The sequence below is a fragment of the Babylonia areolata genome, chromosome 31 (genome assembly GCF_041734735.1).
Source record: "Babylonia areolata isolate BAREFJ2019XMU chromosome 31, ASM4173473v1, whole genome shotgun sequence".
NCBI lineage: Eukaryota > Metazoa > Mollusca > Gastropoda > Neogastropoda > Buccinidae > Babylonia > Babylonia areolata.
This window is the reverse complement of record NC_134906.1, coordinates 19,151,890-19,169,355: the sequence shown is the minus strand read 5'-3', so window position 1 is coordinate 19,169,355 and position 17,466 is coordinate 19,151,890. Positions and strand designations below refer to the sequence as shown.

At 45.0% G+C, this 17,466-nt stretch overlaps 1 protein-coding gene across 1 annotated transcript in view; it reads right to left on the bottom strand.

Moving 5' to 3' along the window:
• The window catches only part of LOC143276037 (uncharacterized), a 42,027-nt gene that overhangs the window by 11,365 nt on the left and 13,196 nt on the right, over positions 1–17,466 (bottom strand). Inside the window, exons 4-6 of the mRNA XM_076580424.1 lie at positions 10,478–10,528; positions 8,120–9,472; positions 3,450–3,521 (exon numbers count right to left, since the gene is read on the bottom strand). Coding sequence (XP_076436539.1) covers positions 3,450–3,521; positions 8,120–9,472; positions 10,478–10,528 — 1,476 coding nt within the window. The remainder of the gene's footprint in view (positions 1–3,449; positions 3,522–8,119; positions 9,473–10,477; positions 10,529–17,466) is intronic.

Below are 17,466 nucleotides of genomic sequence, written 5' to 3'. Positions count from 1 at the left end.
CCCGGTTTCGCCCAACTCACTATTCATCCCCCTCCCTCTCCTCTCCTAAACGATAACACTCAAATGTTGTTTTTAACAAAATGTCTACTATCATCAGCATGTTTGTATTTGTATTTCTCTTTTTTATCACGACAGATTTCTTTGTGTTAAACTCGGGATGCTCTTCCCAGGGAGAATGCGTCGCTACACTACAGCGCCACCCCCTTTTTTGTATTTTTTCCTGCGTGCAATTTGTTTTTTCCTATCAAAGTGGATTTTTCTACATAATTTTGCCAGGAACAACCCTTTTGTTGCTGTGGGTTCTTTTACGTGCGCTAAGTGCATGCATGCTGCACACGGGGCCTCGGTTTATCGTCTCATCCGAATGACTAGCGTCCAGACCACCACTCAAGGTCTAGTGGAGGGGGAGAAAATGTCGGCGGCTGAGCCGTGATTCGAGCCAGCGCGCTGAGATTCTCTCGTTTCCTAGGGGGACGCGTTACCTCTAGGCCATCACTCCACGGGAGTGGAGTTTGACGGGACATGAAGCAACATTCCTCCTCCCCCTGCTTCCATTACTTACGAAGAGTAACATCTTTAACGCGAACTGATTTGAGATAATCTCGTCACTCTGTCCTGCCCTGTAAATCATCACTCCACTCTTCCCTTACTGTCTTGTCAGAGAACCGAGACTTTAGCATTCATTAAGCAACTCCTTATCTCCTCTCACTCTGCACGTGTCTACCACACACGTCGTTTTTCGCCATCACAGCAGGAAACACGAAGTTGGTGTCTTCTTGTAATTTATTTGTTTTGAGTCTTCGAGTGACAGGCTTGGTACGTAGATTTTTTTTTGGGGGGAGGGGGGTAAGGGGGCGGTGGGGGAGGGGGGAGGGGTCAGGAGGGGAGGGGGGGTCGTAAATGTCCACGAATAGTTTATAGCTGACAAACGAATTACACATTATTTTCATCACTTCGCCTCCACTGAAACGACATTGACTTTGGCAACCCCACACAAGATTTGCAGTTACACGAATTTCTGCTGTTTCAGTTTCAGTTTGTCAAGGAGGCGTCACTACGTTCGGACAAATCCATGTACGCTCTACCACATCTGAGTGGATTTTTCTTCTAAAAAATGTTACCAAAGGACAACGCCTTCCTTGCCACGGGCTTCTTTTTCAGCGCGCCAAGTGCATGCTGCTCGTCTCAAATAACTAGATGTTGTTTTTCTCCAGTCAAATTGGAGAGAAAGGGCGAAAACAGTCTAAAAATGTGTATGTGTTAATGTGATCATGTTGTGTGTGCGTTACTATCTAATAACTTCGGCAGGTTGCCGGCGGCTTGGTCCCAACCATTGCTCGTAAACAAATCAAGGGGGAGTACCCAGTTCCTAAATTACTAAGGGAAGTCACTGTAGTCAAAGATTGCGCATCGCGATCGATGTCGTCAAGTGTTACAAACGGGATTCGAACCCAGACCCTAAAGGACTCCGTATTGACAGATAAGTGTCTGAACAATGCTGCTACCTTCCTCTCCAATGGGTCTGTAAAGAATTCACGGGGTATATAAATGCAGAATTTCGGCACACACTGAATCACATCACAGTCTGGTTTTTCCTGTAATGTGGGCAGTCTAGGACGTAACGTACTGTCAGAGTTTTCGCGCACGAGACATGTTTGACATGCTGAGTTAGTCAGCGCAGGGGTCTGGGGGGCTGGGTGGGGGTACTGCGCAATAGCCGAGTGGTTAAAGCATTGGACTTTCAGTCTGAAGGACCCGGGTTCGAATATCGGTTACAACGCCTAGTGGGTAAAGGGTGAATATTTTTCCGATCTCCCAGGTCAACATAATTATGTGCAGACCTGCTTAGTGCCTGAACCAACCCTTCTTGTGTATACGCACGCAGAAGATCAAATATACACGTTGCAGATCTTGTAATCCATGTCAACGTTCGGTGGGTTACGAAAATTAAGATATACACAGCACACACACGCCCGAAAACAGAGTATGGCTGCCTACATGGCGGAGTAAATAATCAAAATGTTCATACACGTAAAATGTCACATGTCTGTATGAGTATTTATGTGTGCGTGTCTGAACCCTGATCGAATGACACATGAAACGAATGATGAGCGCCCAGTGGCAGCTGTTAATCGGCTCTAGCCAGGTAGGCAGCCTTAGAGCTTGGTCTTCGACCGAGGATACTGGCGCTAGATAAGTAAGTGGCCATACTGTATGTGAGAGATCCTGTTCTTTCGGGTATGCACTGTCCACTCCACCATCTACCACTACTACCACCACCACGTCTCTCCACCAAGCTGTGCTCTCTCCTGTCAACTCGTTCTGACGCCAGGTCTTAACCACATGACTGACCTGATGCTTCTCGGTCAACCAGAAAATGCGCGCGCGCGCACACACACACACACACACACACACACACACACACAGATACAGAGAGACATACAGAGACGGAGACACAGAGAGAAAGACAGAGACATACAGAGACGGAGACAGAGAGAGAGAGAGAGAGAGAGAGAGAGAGAGAGAGAGACAGAGACGGAGACACAGAAAGAGAGACAGAAACATACAGAGACGTAGACACTGGGAGAGAGAGACAGAGACATACAGAGACGGAGACACAGAAACAGACAAACACAGAAACAAACAGAGATAGAAACACAGAAACAGAGAGAGACAGAGACATACAGAGGCGGAGACACAGAGAGAGAGACAGAGACATACAGAGACGGAGACACAGAAACAGAGAGACAGAGAGACGGAGACGGAGACACAGAAACAGAGACATACAGAGACGGAGACACAGAAACACGGAGAGAGATAGACAGAAAGAGAGAGATAGAGACAGAGAGATACAGATGCAGAGACAGAGAGAAACGAGACACGCAAGACACAGCAGCACAGACCTTCAAACAGAGAGACAATGAAGGCAGCGAGGGACAGAGACAGAGAGAAACGAGGCACGCAAGACACAGCAGCACAGACCTTCAAACAGAGAGACAATGAAGGCAGCGAGGGACAGAGACAGAGAGAAACGAGACACACAAGACACAGCAGCACAGACCTTCAAACAGAGAGACAATGAAGGCAGCGAGGGACAGAGACAGAGAGAAACGAGACACACAAGACACAGCAGCACAGACCTTCAAACAGAGAGACAATGAAGGCAGCGAGGGACAGAGACAGAGAGAAACAGACACGCAAGACACAGCAGCACAGACCTTCAAACAGAGAGACAATGAAGGCAGCGAGGGACAGAGACAGAGAGAAACGAGACACGCAAGACACAGCAGCACAGACCTTCAAACAGAGAGACAATGAAGGCAGCGAGGGACAGAGACAGAGAGAAACGAGACACGCGAGACACAGCAGCACAGACCTTCAAACAGAGAGACAATGAAGGCAGCGAGGGACAGAGACAGACAAGAAGATGAGAGGGGTGGAGAGGTCACCTTGGCCAACACCCAGGGTGCCTCGCGGAACACCCAGAATGGACAACAGGTCCAGGCCTGAGCCACCCGACCCTGCTGACACACTGCCACCTGTTAACGCTACGACACACTACTGACACGTGTTAACTCTATGAACACACTGACACGTGTTAACGCTACGACACACTGCTGATACGTGTTAACTCTATGACACACTGACACCTGTTAACGCTACGACACACTGCTGATACGTGTTAACTCTATGACACACTGACACCTGTTAACGCTACGACACACTACTGACACCTGTTAACTATACGACACACTAACCCTAGGACATACTGACACGTGTTAACTCTATGACACACTGACACCTATTAACACACTGCTAAATGTCAGTGAACTATATAACACACTGCTGACACGTGTTAACTCTAAGGCATGCCATTAACACAATGCTAGATGTCAGTAAACTCTATAACACACTGCTGACACGTGTTAACTCTAAGACATGCCATTAACACACTGCTAAATGTCAGTGAACTATATAACACACTGCTGACACGTGTTAACTCTATGACACACTACTGACAAGTGTTAACTCTAGGACATGCCATTAACATAATGCTAGAAGTTAACTCTATGATACACTGTCGGCTGTTAACTCTACGACAAACCTCAAACACATGTAATAAGATAACCTTTATAACACAATGCCAATGCATACCACGTCGTAACGATTACAAATAACACACCCGCTAACACAGACTGTGTGTTAACTTCTATAAAGCATTGTTAACCTTCACTGCATGTCAATATCTCAAACACATCACCAACACGTACCATGATTATTAATCTTTGTAACACGCATCGTGCGCATCCACACGCGTTTGCCTTCACAACAACAGACCACTGACACACACACTTATGTTAACATGTACATCACAAACTACAAGGTACGTGTTTTGACCTCTGAAACTATTCACGGGTTAACCAGTACAACACAATGCTGATGTAAGTCATGTGTTAATCTTGGTATCAGCTCAGCTAACGTTCGCTCAATCACTCTCCGTGAACACACGCACAGTGTTAACATCAAAACGCACTGATAGTGAAACGTTCGCAGAAACCTTCCTGTAACGATTTCACTATTCATGTTAATTTCTGTAACGTACCCTGGGTTAACGTCTTAACATTCATTGCAAACTGTTGAATATATTAACGTCAGTTACACGCCACCAATAAACGCAGCATCGTAGCCTGTCGGCGCTTTGCATGTGTTAAGCTATGGATAGCGCACATGCATTACATACGTTAACGTCTGCGACACACTGATGCTACACTACATGCGACATTTAAAATGCAGTACCAGCCAACACACTGCACATGTAAATATTCACATCGCACTGCAAACATAGCGCATTAGTTTATGTTTATGTTGCACTGTTAAGAACCCCCCCCCCCCTCCCAAACCCAGATACACTGTATACGCTAATATTTATAGCACATTAACTGCCAACACACTGAGCACGTTATCTGAAGCACGCTGCTGCACACACAGATTACGCTGTAGCTTCTTCAACATAGTGCAAGCGCAGTACATGTGCTTTTATTTATTTATTTATTTTTAAGCGCACAATACATTGCAAAGGCACAGATCGCATTACTGCTTGTTAGCTTCTTCAACATAGTGCTAGCGCAGTGCACGTGCTTTATATTATCGTTTTTAAAGTGCATGATACATTGCAAAAGGACAGCTCGCATTACTGCTTGTTACATGCTGCTACAAGATTAACGATGTGCGCTGCAACGTGTTGTACTTGTTCGCATCCATCCCATGCAGCTACCGCGGGACATATAAAACGATTGTTACGGATCTTAAAGTCATTTCCATGCGCCATGCTGGCTTCTTAACCCTTTGACTGCCAACCTACAAAAAGACCAATAACAAAAACGCCATCAGAAGGTGGTGTTTCAAGTCTTGTCAATATCCAGAACAATCACCCAAAATGTGAGAAAATGGCCTGGAGGTATACCACTCCAAATCAATTGTGTGAACTGTCAGCCTTCCACAGATATTTTCCCTTCTTTTGATGTCATCAGTGATGTCACCACGACCCTGAGTTCTATGGACACGGCAGTCAAGGGGTTAACCTCATCTTAACACTGCGCGGTGCATGGCTTGACACAATGAAAGGCACGTGTTCCTGTCTGTAATATAACCGACAGCATGAAGTGCCAGAGGATCATTAAGAAAGGTCAATGGCGACAAAGTCTCTGTCAACAGCGACAGGGCACTGCTAACGCATTAGGTCCTTGGCGACAAAGCCTCTGTCAACTGTGATAGCGCACTGCTAACGCATTAGGTCCTTGGCGACAAAGCCTCTGTCAACAGCGACAGGGCACTGCTAACGCATTAGGTCCTTGGCGACAAAGCCTCTGTCAACAGCGACAGGGCACTGCTAACGCATTAGGTCCTTGGTGACAAAGCCTCTGTCAACAGTGACAGCACACTGCTAACGCATTAGGTCCTTGGCGACAAAGCCTCTGTCAACAGTGACAGCACACTGCTAACGCATTAGGTCCTTGGCGACAAAGCCTCTGTCAACAGTGGTAGCGCACATCCAACGCATTAGGTCCTTGGCGACAAAGTCTCTGTCAACAGCGACAGCGCACTGATAACGCATTAGGTCCTTGGCGACAAAGCCTCTGTCAACAGCGACAGCGCACTGATAACGCATTAGGTCCTTGGCGACAAAGCCTCTGTCAACAGCGACAGCGCACTGATAACGCATTAGGTCCTTGGCGACAAAGCCTCTGTCAACCGTGACAGCACACTGCTAACGCATTAGGTCCTTGGCGACAAAGCCTCTGTCAACCGTGACAGCACACTGCTAACGCATTAGGTCCTTGGCGACAAAGCCTCTGTCAACAGTGGTAGCGCACATCCAACGCATTAGGTCCTTGGCGACAAAGCCTCTGTCAACAGTAATAGCGCACACCCAACGCATTAGGTCCTTGGTGACAAAGCCTCTGTCAACAATAACAGCGCACACCCAACGCATTAGGTCCTTGGCGACAAAGCCTCTGTCAACAGTAATAGCGCACACCCAACGCATTAGGTCCTTGGTGACAAAGCCTCTGTCAACAGTGACAGCACACTGCTAACGCATTAGGTCCTTGGTGACAAAGCCTCTGTCAACAGTGACAGCACACTGCTAACGCATTAGGTCCTTGGTGACAAACCCTCTGTCAACCGTGACAGCACACTGCTAACGCATTTCAGTAGCCAGTGTCCATAACTTCCGGTCCATTTGCGAACACAGCACATCTGTCAACGTTTTTAACGCAGTGCTAAACAGTCAGACCAGCGCTTCACACGTTTACCCACGCACATTGTTAACACAACCCACGCTGTGCTCAGTACAAAGTACAACATGCTGCTGCATGGATGACACAATTGCGTGTCCGCAATATCACTATGGACAGTCCCAGCACAAACTGCCCAACGTTTTCAGGACCTGCTCTGCAATATTAGCACCGCTGGTGCGGCATAGCGCTACCACTGTCAGACCTACATTTACAAGTTACAACATATCGGGAACACATAACTTGTTGCGCTGTAAGTTACAACGTATTGGCTACATATGATACGTTCCATTATTAACTTTTATTACGTCACTCTGTCAACATCTTGTAACCATGCGACAAAAAAGTCTGCTGTCAAAGGAGGCGCTGAATTTCAACAGGTGGCCACATGGCAGCTTCCCGTGACTGACAAATAGCTGCCCATAGCTATTTTTGCATAGCATGATAACGTTCACAATACCCCGCTGAAACATCATACGTACTGTCCATATCCATGACATGTCGGTAACGCTATGTGTTGCAACGAGCGTAACAGAGAACAAAAGGGTCATGCTTCAGTACCGTTTACGACACCTCTCGTTGTAACGTTGAGAACACACAGTTGACATATATGTATGTATATATCCATTAAGGAGAAGCGTGAGCGAAGGAAGCAGGGCTCAACTTCTGGAGACGTTTTCCCTTGTAACACCTGTGGGAAGTGCTGCGCACCCAGAATCGGCCTCTTCTCCCATATGAGGACACACACCGACAGATAAGCCTGCCTGCCTACTCCTCCGTCGGTCCGACGGGAGACTCCATCAGTACCATATATATATATATATATATATATATATATATATGTGTGTGTGTGTGTGTGTGTGTGTGTGTGTGTGTGTGTGTGTGTGTATTCTCCTTCCCAATCGTGTCAAAACCATGCCTCCACCTTACATACTTTACTCTCTCTCTCTCTCTCTCTCTCCCTCTCTTTCGCAAAGTCGTTCCTTCACTGTGTCATGTTATCATCACGCCTCCACCATACACATCTGCTGCCCAAGCCAGACCTTCACCTTATGAACAATGCCATGCTCACACCTCCACCGTACACATGTCCTGTCCAAGACCTTCACCTTATGAACTATGCCATGACCACACACACCTCCACCACACACATTTCCTGTCCAAGACCTTCACCTTATGAACTATGCCATGACCACACACACCTCCACCACACACATGTCCTGTCCAAGACCTTCACCTTATGAACTATGCCATGACCACACACACCTCCACCACACACATTTCCTGTCCAAGCCAGACCTTCACCCCGCACCCCGCCCTACCTGCAGGCAGTAAGGAGTTGGCCGCAGTGCCGGAGGGCATACCGCTGTTGAAGAGACTGTTGAGGCTGGAGCCGGCTGGCTGGGCAGGGTTCAGCAGAGAGGCCAGAGGGTTGGACGTCCCCAGGGAGGTCTGTGTCGGCATGAGAGCCGCCAGAGGGTTGGTACTCGCCCCAGTCTGCGGCTGCATCAGGGCTGCCAGAGGGTTGGTACTGGCGGTGTTCATTTGCGGCTGCATTAACGCTGCCAGAGGGTTGGTGCTGCTGCTTTGCGGTTGCAGTAAGGCCGACAGAGGGTTGGTAGTGCCTCCCACGTTCAGCATGTTGGAGAGAGGGGAGGTGGAGGTGGCGGAGGTGGCTGACGACAGCTTCTGCAGTAAGCTGCTGTAGGCGGAAGAAGGCTGCTGTGTCTGTGCCGTGCTGCCTCCTCCCAGCATCTGCTGATACTGCTGCAGCAAGGAGCTCGTTGGGTTCGTGACGAAATTTCCTGTGGGTGTCTGCGACGAGGTGCTGGTCTGTCCCAGTAAATTGGTGGTCTGGCCCGTGAGAGCAGAAGTTCCACCTGCAAGAGAAGCCTGCAGATTCTGCAGGGCAGTGTTGTATGGATTCGTGGTGGCCGCAGCAGTGTTGGTGCCGGTGGAGTAAGGGTTGGTGTAGCCCGAGGATGTGGACCCGGTGGGGGACGTCCCGTAAGTTGGCGTTGCCCCGGACGATGAGGCTGAGGCTGCCGCTTTGCGGGCCTGGAAGTCCTTCAGGACCTGGCCCATGTCCTGAACCGACATGGTCTGACCCACGGCCGCCATGTCCGCCTTCTTCTGCCTCAGGAGGTTGAGGACCACCGGGACGTCGTCGATGCTGAACCTGGGCATCGTGCTGATCAGCTGGCGCAGGTAATCCAGCTCTGGGGAGGAGGAGGAGGAGGGTGAGGAGGTGGAGGAGTAGGACCCGTAGGATTGACTTCCTGTTCCTGTTCCGTAGGTTTGACCTCCTGTTCCTGTTCCGTAAGTTTGCCCTGTTCCTGTTCCGTAGGTTTGGTCGTAGGTTTGACTTCCTGTTCCTGTTCCATAGGTTTGACTTCCTGTTCCGTAGTTTTGTCCTGTTCCTGTTCCGTAGGACTGGTCATACGTTTGCCCTGTTCCTGTTCCGTAGGTTTGGTCATACGTTTGCCCTGTTCCTGTTCCGTAGGATTGGTCATAGGTTTGCCCTGTTCCTGTTCCGTAGGTCTGGTCGTAAGTTTGCCCTGTTCCTGTTCCGTAGGTTTGGTCGTAAGTTTGCCCTGTTCCGTAGCTTTGTCCTGTTCCTGTTTGCCCTGTTCCATATGTGTCGTTCTGTGTCCAGGTGTAGGACGGGGTGGTTTCTGTACAACATGTGGAACGATTATTAGTGCATCTGCTCACCTCTTGTAGGGCACAGAGGTGTGTGTGTGTGTGTGTGTGTGTGTGTGTGTGTGTGTGTGTGTGATAGTGTGTGTGAGTGTGTGTGTGTGTGTGTGTGTCTGTGTGTATGTGTATGTGTGTCTCCCAAGCATTCATATAATACGTCCCACCTATCTGTAATCCATGATTCTAATGGTTGCTGTTATTGTGTGTGTTCTTGTTTGTTTGTTTGTTCTTTTAATGTCTCTCAAATGTCTCCTACATGCCACGTATTTCCAGTATGTTTCCATTGAGACCTGTAAGTATCAAATGTCCCCAAATATTTCTTGAAATGTCCAGTACGCTCAGCAGTTTCAAGTAGTAACCAGTATAAGTTATCTAACGCTTCTCAGAATAGTGATAATATACATCGTAATTCTAAAATGTTCTTTCCTTTTCATTGGACAGGAAAGATGTCTATATCTCACAGCCATTAGAAGTCCAAACATTCAAAGTTGACTGTGCAGATTCTTTTTTCTTTTTTTCTTCTTTTTTTTATATACTGTATTAGTGTCATAAACATTCAAAAGGCAATGAAGAAAGAAAGAAAAGAAAAGAAGAGAAAGAAAGAAAGAAAGAAGCAAAGAATATATATAAACAGAAAGGTAGAAATCAAAAGATAGCCTCCAAGGAAAACGAAAATAAAAGAAAAGCTAAATAAAACAGGAGCGTGGACAGAACGGAGACAGACAGACAGACAGACAGACAGACAGGGATAGATAGACAGACAGATATGCAGGCAGACAGACAGACAGAGATAGACAGACAGACAGACAGGCAGGCAGACAGACAGAGATAGATAGATAGTGCGTGCGTGCGTGCGTGTGTGTGTGTGTGTGTGTGTGTGTGTGTGTGTTGCTCTGTGTATGTGCATGTGCAGATAGATAGGCAGACAGACAGACATGCAGACAGACAGACAGACAGAGACACAAACAAAACTGACTCACGTGCCATCGTCATGTTGTTACTGTATGACTGCGCCGGTGGCACTGTAGTAGCTGTCATAATCATGTCAGTTAGCAAAATATGTCATTCGTTCACACACACACACGCACACACACACGAACCCCCACATACACACACACATGCACGCACGCACGCACGCATACATACACACACACACGCGCGCACACACACACACAAACACAAACAGACACACGAACGCACACATACACACACACACACACACGCACGTACCCACACATACACACACACACACACACACACACACACACGCACACACACGCACACACACATGTACATACATGTACCTTTTTGCAGAAAGTTTCACAGGAACTAAACCAGAAATAAACACATTGCACCCACTCATCCGAAAGAGAACAGTTACTCCAGAAAGACACTATCAAGCACACTTTATCATCTGTGTGTTTGGAAAACATGCATGTATCTAACTAATTTCCTGTTTACCATCGACCTCGTAATTTTAAACACCCCCCTTCTTTTTTTTCTTAAAAAAAATCTTTATTTAAGGTAATATAAGCATAGTCCACTTATACGGCAAAACATATAAATAAATTCAGGACAGTTTAAGGGTTTCTTGATTTGGCTTGTTTATAAGAAGACAAAATCAGACTGGTAAGAAGACAAAATCAATCTCAATAAAAGACAAAATTAGTCTTATTCGAAAACAAAATCAGCCTTGCAAGAAATCAAAATCATCCCCATAAGAAGAGAAAATCAGCTTAGTAGCCAAACATATCACAATACTGTATTTATTCTTTCTCCCAAACCCTTGACACAAAAGAAGGTGTCTTTTCACCCAAGACAACTTAGAAATTACACTGAAGAGATGAAAGGAAAATATAACAATATTTTCTAGTCTGTAGTTTTCAGATAAACTTCACACTTATTCCCTAGGATAAACCTTCATATTAAGTTCGTAAAAATCATGTGGGGATGTTACAATAGTATCTCTATAACAATGTTGCGAGATAAGTGGGGATTGTGATGTGGGGTGTGTCAGTGGTATTAAACCAAGCCGGTTATCTGTTGATATTTCTGCTAAAACATGGACAACGTGTCAATAACGACAATGACAACAACAACAACGACACTATGATGTATATGTAAATGACAATGCCAAATTGAGTGAAAACGAAACAACATACAGCAATGACAATTTTTAAAAGCAGTTTTCAAAAGCAGTCACGGTGTGATCGAAACGCGACAGAGAGAGAGAGAGAGAGAGAGAGAGAGAGAGAGAGAGAGAGAGAGAGAGAGAAGACAGGTAGGCAGGCAGGCAACCAGACAGACAGACACAGACAGGGGTGGATCACAACATTATATTCAACAATTCAAGTCAGAAGTCTTACAATGCAGACCAACATTTTCGGCAAAGACAAAAACAACGTTGATGAAACGAAACAAGATGGGTCATTCTCAGCGTCTGGAAATCTGAAGTGAATTTGGTAGCAGAAAGCAGAAAAGAAAAAAAAACTACTTTAATTTTATAGTAATGTGTCTGTTTCAGTTTCTCAAAGAGGTGTCACTGCATTCGGACAAATCCATATGCACTACACCACATACACTAGGCCGATGCCTGAACAGCAGTGTAACCCAACGCGCATTCAAATATGTTTGTGTACCTATCAGAGTGGATTTCTTCCATGTTATTTTCCCAGTGGACAACATTTTTATTGTCACGGGTTCTTTTTCAGTGCGCCAAGTGCGTGCTGCACACGGGACCTCGGTTTATCGCCACACCCTGTGTGTGTGTGTGTGTGTGTGTGTGTGTGTGTTGTCGTCCTTTGGAACAAGCGTGGAAAAGGAATGCCGAAAGCGCCGTGAAAATGCGTGGCGCTAATTAACAATTGTTGTTCTCCTGTATAAATAATAGGCAAAACCCATTCCGGGAGCTTGTGAGGAAGGTATTGTTGGTGTTACAGAGCGTGCCTCTTTGTTGTGCTCTCTTGTTTTACGTGCTGGTTAAGCCTGTGGACACAGAGGGAGCATTGTATGTGAAGTTAGGGTTCCTGGACGTGTCTTCTATGTGCAATTTTTCAAAGGGATAAAGAGAGAGATTATGTTTATGAATAACCGCCTCTGTGTGTGTGTGTGTGTGTGTGTGTGTGTGTGTGTGTGTGTGTGTGTGTGTGTGTGTGTGTGTGTGTGAGTCATTCTCTTGTGTCTTATCGTCATTGTTGTTATTGTTGTCACAAAGACAGACTGGAAGATTAGGCAATGCCTAAAATCTGTGTCTCCTTGAGTAATAAAGTTTTTGAATCTCTCTCTCTCTCTCCTTCGTGAAAGAAATCTTGAGCTCTGTTCCCCTGTTTGCCTCTCTTTCTCTCTCTCTTCCTCAGTCCCCCCTCTCTCTCCTACCCCATTTCTCTCTCTCCCTTTCTTTCTTTCTCCCTCGTGAAAAAGATATTAAATTCTCTTCCCCTGTTTCGTCCCGTTCTTCGCCCTTCCCCCCTCCCTCCCCCCCCTCACTCTCTCTCTCTCTCTCTCTCTCTCTCTCTCCCTCTCTCCACCCTCTCTCTCTCCCCGCCCCTCTCACCCCCACTTTCTCCCTCTCCACCCCCCACCCCTCTCTCTCTCTGCTCTTCCTATTTCGTTAAAAAAAACAAACCCAGCCAACAGTGAACGGTGGAAAACGATGTCAGCTGTCTGTTGTTGGAAGACCAGAATTCGTCAAGCGCATACTCAAACGGAAGTGAATTATGTGGAGAAGGAAACGACCTTTTGACCTCTTGCTGCCTCCTGTCATGCGTGCAATATTTCTTTGTTCAGTTGGTTTTCGTGTGTGTGTGTGTTTCGCATAGCGGCGACACAGTCCGTTCCTTGTTCTGTCTGCATTGTGTTGGTGTATTGTGGTATACGTAACATACAGGGTGTGGTGCCGTTTCTGTGTCTGTATACGTGTCGTGTCGCGTCGTGTGTGTGTGTGTGTGTGTGTGTGTGTGTTTGTGCCGGTGTATATGTATGTGCATGCGTGTATGCGTGTCTGTGTCTATGTGTTTGTGTGTGTATCACTGCATGTGTGAATCAGTTATGTGTCTTCCCTGTGTGTGTGTGTGTGTGTGTGTGTGTGTGTGTGTGTGTGTGTGTGTGTGTGTGTGTGTGTGTGTGTGCGTGCGTGTGTATGTATGAGTGTGTGTGTCTTCGTTGTGTCTGTGAGTATCACTGTATGTGTGTCATCAGTTCTCTGTGTGTGTGTGTGTGTGTGTGTGTGTGTGTTTGCACGTGTCTGTGTGTGTGTGTGTGTGTGTGCGCGCGCGCGCGAGTGTGTGTCTGTGTGTGCATGTGTGTCTTTGTGTGTGTCTGCGTTTGTGTGTGCATCACTGGATGTGTATACGTATATCAGTTCTGTGTCTCTTGTGTGCATGAGGAGTGTGGGGTGTGAAAAAAGAGGGCGATAAGTTTAAAACTTGACAAATTAGCATTCTGGCGTCGCCTTGTCAACAGGTATGATCGCGCGAGCATGAGAGAGAATGAGAGGGGGATGGGAGGAAGGGGTGGGCACAGGACTTTTTTTTTAAAGAGAAACAGAGACAGAGACAGAGAGACAGACAGACATCAGAGGGAGAGAGCGAGAGAAATAGAAAGAGAGAGATGGAGAGAGAGGAGGGGGGAGGGAGGGAGGGAGGGAAAATTGTTTAGCCAACACTCGCCCCAACACCTACCTTTCCTTATTTTGCGTGGTGTGCTGATGTGAGCTCTATCATTAAAGCATGTGCACTCTACATTGCATATACATGTATTAATCTAAAAAGAAAAGGTGTTTCGGTTTGTGTGTGTGTGTGTGTGTGTGTGTGTGTGTGTGTTTACAACATTCAGAAATAAACAGGTGAAAATCGGAGCTTCTTTGTAACAAAAGATTACAAATAAAGAAATTTCAGCAATTTATCTTCAATCCGAGAAGCGATCACCTACATGACGTGTGTTGCGATCGAATGGTGAGAACACTGAATTCTCGCCCTTGTTTCCTGACTTAGATCCTCCGTTTCTGTGCAACTGGTGCGTTAAAACCCCTTCAGTGCCAGGGGGAAAACAGCAGAAAGTGGTGCTTCAGGTCATAAAACATTATCCAAAACAATAAGCCTGAAACTGAGAAAATGGTCTGGAGATATACCACTCTGGTCAAACTGTGTGAATTTTCAGCCTTCCAGAAGAGCTGTTTCCCTTTTTCTGATGACGTCATCAGTGACGTCACTATGCACGTACGTAATACGTTAAAGTCAGTCAAGGGTTTTTTTTGGTTTTTTTAAGGGTGGTGATTTTCCCGATCAGCATATGTGCAGACATACTCGTGGCTGAACCCCCTTCTTGGTATGTATGTGCACGGAAAAGATCAACTGCGGTCGTTAATGATCCTCTGATCCATTTCAGCGTTTGGTGCGTTATAGAATAAAGAACACGGATAATAGCTGCCTATATAACGGCCGGGGCAAAAACAGCCATACGCGCAAAAGCCCATTTGCACATACGAGTGAAGGTGGAAGCTGCAGCCCATGAAGCAAAAGAAGAAGACGATGACTCACAAAAAAAAACAACATACAAAGCCGTAGTTTTTGTCGCGATGCCAAAAATATCTACACAATGTTCGCAGGAAAGCAAATGTTGTTTTTGCTTTTTGGATAGGACGATACATATTTTGTAAACAAAACAAATCTGAGAAGATAAATATCGTGAAAGAATGTTTGTCAATAATTCTTTACTGTCGATGAGAGCAAACACACACACACACACACACACACACACAAACACCCAAATAAATAAATAAATAAAACAAAAAAATACGCTCAGACAGAAATCATGCGACAGTGTTAAGATTTCATATTAGTGTTGTGACAAAACAACTAACACGAAGACTGTAAACGACTCACTTTGGCGCATTTCTACGATGACAGAATCCAGTTATGTTAAAGTAGCTGATAGCCTTCCTTATTATTTGCATCACGATGAAGTTCTTTTTTTCTTTTCTTTTTTTCCCCAATGAGATGACATTCTGTACGAAGTGAAAATGCATGTGCGTTTTTGTTCCTGTCTAAAAACGCTTTAGTGAAAAGGCGTTAAATTAATGACCGACTATGTCCATTTGGTTTGTTTTTAAATCGCAATGACAAATGACAAATATAATTATACAAAGAATATTCCTCTTAGATTTTAAAAAGCTATCACGAATCTCTCTCATAAAAACTAAATTAATCCAGTTAACGTCAAAAGAAAAACTGAAATTGATTCTCACTTATCATGACCACAGATTACCAGACGTGAAGAATAACCCATGAGCAGTCAAGGTTTAGTGTAATGACAAACTGGACACACCCCAAATGAATTCACAAAAACACTTCTGTTCATACAGGAATACAAACACAAACTACATAAATTAGAATAGCAAACAAACAAACAAAAAAGTATCACAATGACAAATCAGCAAAACAATGTAAGTCAACAAAAATGAATCAGCACCATGGATTAGCATCTTCATACTGCACAAGAACAAAGTTTAGATTTTAATAAAGATTTTCAAGTATTCACAACCAGTGTTGATAAACAAACCAGCTCTCCAAACCAGATCACAGGAGGCAGTACAACCAGATACACACAAAATGACCATGAAGGACAACAGGCAACAGTATTGCTGTCAATAAAGAATTAAGGTTAAGGGTTAAACAAGTCAGCAACGGATGTCACCGAAAGTTAAAGGTTAAATGTTAAACCAGGCCACGCCTTCTGTCAACCAAGAATAGCCTATAGATGTAAATGAGTCTCTGGGCGAAAACGAAGTATACGGGCAAACACGCATTTATGAAATATGAAAAATTGATTAGGCTTCAAAACTTGTCATAAATGACACAGATGAATCACAGTGACAAATGAGAATTCCAGTATTACTCAGCTGTTACGTCATTCAACTACGCAAGGCTTAAAAAAAACCCGAACGTTAGTCCAAAGAGCGACGCAAACCAACTTGTAATTACAACAACAACAACAAAGTACACACACACACACAACAACAACAACAATAAGAACACACACACACACAACAACAACAACAACACAACAACAACAACAACAACAACAAAGTCCACACACACAACAACAACAACACAACAACAACAACAACAACAAAGTCCACACACACAACAACAACAACACAACAACAACAACAACAACAAAGTACACACACACAACAACAACAACAACACAACAACAACAACAACAACAAAGTCCACACACACAACAACAACAACAACAACGAAAGTACACAAACACAACAACAACAACAACAACAAAAGTACACACACACAACAACAACAACAACAACAAAAAAGTACACACACACAACAACAACAAAAGTACACACACACAACAACAACAACAACAACAACAACAAAAAGTACACACACACAACAACAACAACAACAAAAGTACACACACACACACAACAACAACAACAACAACAACAAAAAAGTACACACACACAACAACAACAACAAAAGTACACACACACACACACAACAACAACAACAAAAAAAGTACACACACACAACAACAACAACAACAAAAGTACACACACACAACAACAACAACAAAAAAGCACACACACACACACACACACAACAACAACAACAAAAGTACACAACAACAACAAAAACAAGCAACGTGATAAAATAGCAGCCTTGAAACACACTCTGCAACAAAATTCAACACGACTACAACCAGTGCAGCAACAACAAACTAGAAATACATCAACAAAACTGATACGCACTGACAAATGAAGACTGCAAAATGACCATGTGACAATATAATGCCGAACTGGTGTTACGATGATTTCGTATTGAGACACATCAACAGTATCAAAACAAAATATCGAACACCAACCCATAATTGGCATTATAAAGAACGCACAAAAAAACAAACAAAAAACCGAGCTACATGATGCTGATATGCTAAAAAGCTGTTCCAC